We start from the raw sequence: 6,113 nt of genomic DNA, 5'->3' as shown, positions 1-6,113 counted from the left end.
TGTGTGAGAGAGAGTGAGTGAGTGTGTGTGTGTGTGTGTGTGTGTGTGTGTGTGTGTGTGTGTGTGTGTGTGTGTGTGTGTGTGTGTGTGTGTGTGTGTGTGTGAGTGTGAGTGTGAGTGTGAGTGTGAGTGTGTGTGAGTGAATGAATGTGTGTATGTGTATGTATGTATGTGAGTGAATGAATTAATGAATAAATGTGTGCGTGTTTGTGTTTATGTGTGTCTCCTGATGTTTTAGCACCATTAATTACACTGTATTTTTTAAACTTCCATATCTATTGTAGGCATCTTTTGTTCCATGCAGTTTAGAAAATTGTTTGGGCTTTCTGAAACATGTCTGTGTTTATCATGGTTCAAAGATCCTCACTTTATTACCGATATACTATGTTATCTATTGTACGTTACCAGTCTATGATCAACTAATGACTCACTTATCTATTATAAAGTTCAAATACCTGCTCCAAGTTAAAGAATCATCAACATCATAAAAGCACAGAGAAGAAACATTAAAAACAAAAAAAAAAAGATTCTTTCCTTCATTTATCGACTCCAACTGCTTTATATGGTGAGGAGAACACATCAGATCAGTGACAGAATTTCACCACCCTAGCACTAAGTTCAGAAAAGGTTTTGATGGAATTAAAGATGTTTATTACTCTAATGACTTTACTTGCTCTGTAGGGACTTTACATGTGGGGTGTACAGTGTTTCAACTTATCACTGAAAAAAAAAAACTACACTTGCAGACAGATACTCCATAGAGGTCAGCAATCTGGTTAACAACTTATCACATATTTTTTTTTTCTGGTCATTCTTGCATCAGTAATCTGGGAAAACACATTTAAGTAAAGGGTGATTTGTCATGACTTATTGTGAACTGTGAAATGCATACGTCACAGTACATCATGGGGGTATTTACTCAGATCAGTGTCAGCACATATATCACAACTTCCAGATCATTCTTATCATTTTTTTCTTTTCCATCATGACATTATGAAAATAAATATAGTCTTCTGACTCGGAGAAGTAAACTCACTTTTAAGGTAATCACTGTATATTGTCCCATTGCACATACTGTGACCCTGTGAGTTTTTAACTTAACACTTTTCATACAGGTCCCAGCAGTTCCATATGTGGTACTGTGAATGCTCTCTTTCATCACTTTTTTTTTCTCTCAATTTCTTCCCATTATTTCATTTTCCGGCAAAGAAACTGGAAATCAATTGGTAACATTTGAAACAAAGACATCATATTTTTTCCAAGGAATGAATGAATGAATGAGTCGTCACACATGCAGAAAGTTCACTCTTCAAAAAAAAAAAAATATATATATATATTCACATCAGATCTTCACATGTTCTTTGAAGTAGTCCACTAAATTTTTATTCCTTTATATTCGTTACACACACAATTCTCTGGGTTCAAGCATCATGGTCATGTAGTTTTCCTTCATTTTCACCGAGTAAATAGATCACAGATGCCACCTCCCTGTTTACCTGAATGGTAAAACTTTCCAGTCTATTTCCACACATTGGAAGATGTAACTTTACTATGGACAATGGAGATCTTGTATACATTTTGCTCAAGTAGTAGGGAATGAGACTATAGGGACAGAAATTCTTCACTTATGCGTTGAATATCAAAACACACACTAATTTTCATCATTAATGAACATGTCTGGCATACAAAGCATTTTGCCATATAAATATAGAGTTGAGGACATGCTTTATTCATCTTCTATAGCTCTCTGGACTAAATCTGAATAATAATATTAGTGAGTCTTGGCAGATACAACTAGATGCTGCCTTTGTTGAATTTACAGTATGAACAAAAGGATGGTTGTAATACCTGTAACTTAAAAATCTGTACACTTGTACGAGGCCAGTCCTCTGACCTGGCTCATTAAGTCACGCAATTACCAAAGTCAGTCTGTAGTGAGCAATTCAGTGTGGAATATTTTTCCACCTAAATCACTCTCTGTCCTTACTTTGTTTACTGCGTTTCACTTCATTCAAGAGATTATATACAGGAGGCCCTTAATGCATGTGGACATTGTGTTACACTTGCTTAACATAAACATATTGCCAACAGTCATTTTACATGCTGTTTATTTCTGTTGCCTGTAATGTCTTTTTTCTGAAAATTATGATATCACCATGGCAAATAAATGCTTTGTTTTATCCAGACCAAACTTGCTCTTCAGCAAAGATTTGCTTTTTATCACTGTTGATCAAAACAAACCTTTCTGAAGCTAAAGTTCTTGATCAAACGTAGTATTCAAACCACACGCATGTTATGGGTCTCAGGTCTCATCCATGCTTGCACCTAGGGCTCTCTGCAAGTCACAGTGAAATAAACCTTCTCTGCTTACACAGTATGTTCATTGTATATATAGCAGCTTCAAATCAACAAAGCACCTCTAAACGACTACCTTACAGAGAGCCACATTCAGTGACAATAGCTGGACATTGCAAAAATGGGAGAGGGGGAACTGTTCATGGTAATACACTCAGTCATACGTCAGACAGTTATTGCTTGGGGTCTGGGCATGATGTTGCCCAAGGGGGGAATGTTCTACAAGAAGCTGTTCTACTACCGTGTGACTTGCGACCAACAGGGACATATGGCGATATAGGGAACAGAACTATAATGGGGGTTCACTGCAATATCTTTTGGCAGTGGGTGCACCGACTGCTGGTGACAGATAAAGTACACCAACTGGATATAAAGGAACTAGGTGAAACAATGGCAGTCTACAGTAACAGTGAGATGTGATTAGGAACTGAATGTATGGAAATGATTAAGAGAAGACATGAGATTTCTGGTTACCCAACATAGTTCTGACTCCCTAACACAGCAAGGCTAACCTACAGTGGTAATGCAATACACAGGCTTGAGTATGTATCATATGGTAGCATCTTTAACAATGCTTCTACAACAGTGGTCCATTCTATGCAATTCCTACTAACCAAGCCCAATGAACTTACTTTGGAGAAGGGTATACACATTGTTCTGGCTGTCTTAGACACTTGGGACTTTAATGTGACAGTCACTGTTTTAATGAGTCATTGCAACTGATGTGGTTAGAGACAGGCAACAGATGATTCCATAATTATAATTCAGTTCACTGGTTCATTTAGATTTAAGTGTCACAGTAAACCCTGGATTATTTCTTAATTTAATCAGCTAAATAGGAAGAACCAATAGAGAAAAAAAAAAATCCAAAATAACACCATTGACAGTGTTCTATGATGCCATGTCATATGACCTGAAAATCTGTTTTAGAGGGGAAACATTCCTCACATAGTTGACATGTTACACAACACTTTTTTGAACCTTACTGACTGCAGTCCTTTACAAGAACTGAACCCCAAAAACATATTTCAGACAACTACACAATCACATCTCCCATGTCTCACTAGGTTTGGGATGGCTGTTTAAATCTAATTTACACTAGAACACTACACTACCAGGGATCTCATTTCTGTGCTGTCCTAACCCCACTTACTCTACAATATAAATAACAAATAAATAGTGTAAATAATGGAAATAGGTGGGTTTCTTTGAGGTACTAGACTACTGCGTCAGGAGGATGCATTTAAATTAATAATGTAACTTTGCCTTCTGCAGTAAGTTTACAAGATGTGTACCTGAAGACATTTACTTGTAGACTTGCTACATGAAGGTGATTTTTTTGTAGTAACATTTTTATATAGTTTAATAAGAATGAAACAAATTTGAGGGTTTACCGACTGGGGGGTGCTAGTAATTGTCATGGAAGAGCTATTTTAAGTCTGAGATCAAATTTCACTGCATAAGTTATACTGACATGTTAGCTCAGAAAGGACTCAAAATATGGCACTTGATATATTGTTTAACTTTTGCTGTTAGTCCCTTTACACAATAAATATGATTCAGTGCCTGGTATTTCTGCTCAACTAAGACTTTTAAAATTGTGTTCAGTCTTGAGTTGAACTTAATAGTGACGCATGCTTGGAAAGTATCTACTGGGCTAAGGATGGGGTTCAGGGGCTAGGAAAGCACAGATGGATCTTGGTGACCCATCTAGGAATGGTACACAGTTGGCTGCCCAGCCATCTGTTGCCTTAGGCTACTCTACACTAGGTGAGGCTAGAGGCTCCAGAAGACTCTGCCTGCGCTTCCTGTAGTCCAGTTTCAATCTACACTTTTACTACAGTATGCGATCACATCCTTGTCAAAACCTTCTGTACAAAACAATGTCTGTCCATCACCGAGAACATACACACTTGTGCCTTGACCGACGACAGTGCCTTAGGTAAGACTAGTCTGATATGAAACAATTACTATTAGAAAGTCTAATTCCGTCAGTGCAAAAATAACAAATTCTTCCTTCCTTTCCTACAGGTTTCCCTGCATCATGTACACAAGCCAGTGCTTTCTTTGTGTATGGGAGATAATACATCATCTAAATAAAGGATACCAGATAACATAACGGTCATTAACTGGCTGTATATCTTGCTTCATTGCCAGAATCCACTGGCTGGCTTGTTGAGGAAGATGGCAGTAGGAAAAGTGGTGATTTTTATCAAGTTTTTAACCACTGGGAGGTAATGTGTCACTCCATTCACGTACCCTACATCACTAGCCTTCTAGAGGAGGTCCTTGCCTCATGTGAGCCTCGTGTAGTAACTGCAGAGGTGGGGGGAGTCCCAGCGAAGTGGGCACATGGGGCATTGAGTGGGACACTGGAGGTGGTGGTGGCTGGGACACAGGACTGGGTGGCACAGGGCTATGAGAGCGGGGCCGGTCCTCCTCCATCCCAGAATAATGACGGTAGTGAGAGACAGGAGAAGCTGCTGGATGTGCCTCATCTTCACAGTCTCGCTGAGTCTCCATTGGTGTCTCCTCTTCTGTCATCTCCTGCTTGACCAGCTGTGATGGGTAGGAGTCCTCTGGCTCCTCCTCACGCTCACGCTCTCTATGTGAAGGTTCTTCATCCTCCTCATGACGTGTCATTGCCTCATGGTAGGATACGGGTGGTGATCCGCTCTTCTCCACACTGGAGCTAACACTGAAGGCAGTGTTCAGCAGTGGCAGGTTAGAATCTGCCAGGGCGGCCTGTAAAACCAAATTTTCTTTTAATCTGATGGTCCAGTTTCCTATGAGAACATTGGAAACAACATAGTCTTTCTTGAGGGATTGTCTTAATAAGCAAACACAGTAATATGAGAAAGAACAATATTTTGGATATACAGACCTGCAGGCTAGCATTGAGGGCCTCGCCGTAGAGAGTAGGGCTGCCTGTGAGTGTTGGGCTTTTGCTGGGCACACCCCTGAAAGAAGTAAGTGATGATTAGAAGCAAGTTCAGACTGATCAAGGTTAACCTGTCAATTCTCAAAAGTTTCCCAAATTTGCACATGAAAGTATTGTTTTCAGATAATTTTCTTAAAGTATTATATCATGGGCATGATTTCAGCTCACTGATAACAGTTATGGACAATATTGTATTTCATTTTCTATAAACCATATTTATGATACTGTGGAACACTAAAAAGCAAATATTTGAAAATACATGCACTTTTTTGTAATTTGTAAACAGTAAATATGTAAAATACAACATTATTTACTGCAGCTTACACACTTACCATGCAATACTTACTGTTAAAAAAGTTCTCTTGTCGAAAACAAAATTTAACAAAATAAAAGACCTGACTGCTTTAATGACCATAAATTTCCTCCTAGTGATACTTCCCTATATTAGGTCTATATATAAAGATAATTGATATTCAACTTACCTTGATAAATAATGATGAAAACGACCGCTGTGACTAAGGAAAGTTTTTTTTTTTTTTTTTTTTTTTTTTTGCTAAGATAAGCTAAAGTGAAGAGAAATGTCAAGCATAAAGACCATTTGAAAGTGCAGTACACCAAGAAATTTTTGAAAACGGGACAACATCTATAGTTTTCAAATGGAGGAGATAAACATTTGATAAAAGCGACGACTTTTATCTGGCATTCCACTAGGGGGAAAAAAAGCATAAAAGGAGATGTAAAGAGAAAAGGGCCAAAAAGGAGATTGAAAAGATGGAAAAAGAGAGTAGTTTCAAAAGTACTTGCAGTTTCTGAAGAT

At 38.2% G+C, this 6,113-nt stretch overlaps 1 protein-coding gene across 18 annotated transcripts in view; it reads right to left on the bottom strand.

Moving 5' to 3' along the window:
• Window positions 1-648: 648 nt before the first annotated feature.
• FoxP (forkhead box transcription factor P) overlaps window positions 649-6,113 on the bottom strand; it is a 45,351-nt gene continuing 39,886 nt past the window's right edge. For all 18 annotated transcript variants that reach the window (XM_086550070.1, XM_086550074.1, XM_086550068.1 and 15 more), the window contains 2 exons: window positions 5,240-5,315; window positions 649-5,100 (listed from right to left, as the gene is read on the bottom strand). In XM_086550070.1, coding sequence (XP_086406196.1) covers window positions 4,624-5,100; window positions 5,240-5,315 — 553 coding nt within the window. In that variant the 3' untranslated portion in view covers window positions 649-4,623. The remainder of the gene's footprint in view (window positions 5,101-5,239; window positions 5,316-6,113) is intronic.

Source organism: Penaeus japonicus, unplaced genomic scaffold (assembly GCF_977035675.1).
Source record: "Penaeus japonicus unplaced genomic scaffold, GWHDUDI00000001_assembly GWHDUDI00000023, whole genome shotgun sequence".
NCBI classification, from domain to species: Eukaryota; Metazoa; Arthropoda; class Malacostraca; order Decapoda; family Penaeidae; genus Penaeus; species Penaeus japonicus.
The sequence above is the reverse complement of the archived record's forward strand: the minus strand, read 5'-3'. Positions and strand labels throughout refer to the sequence as shown.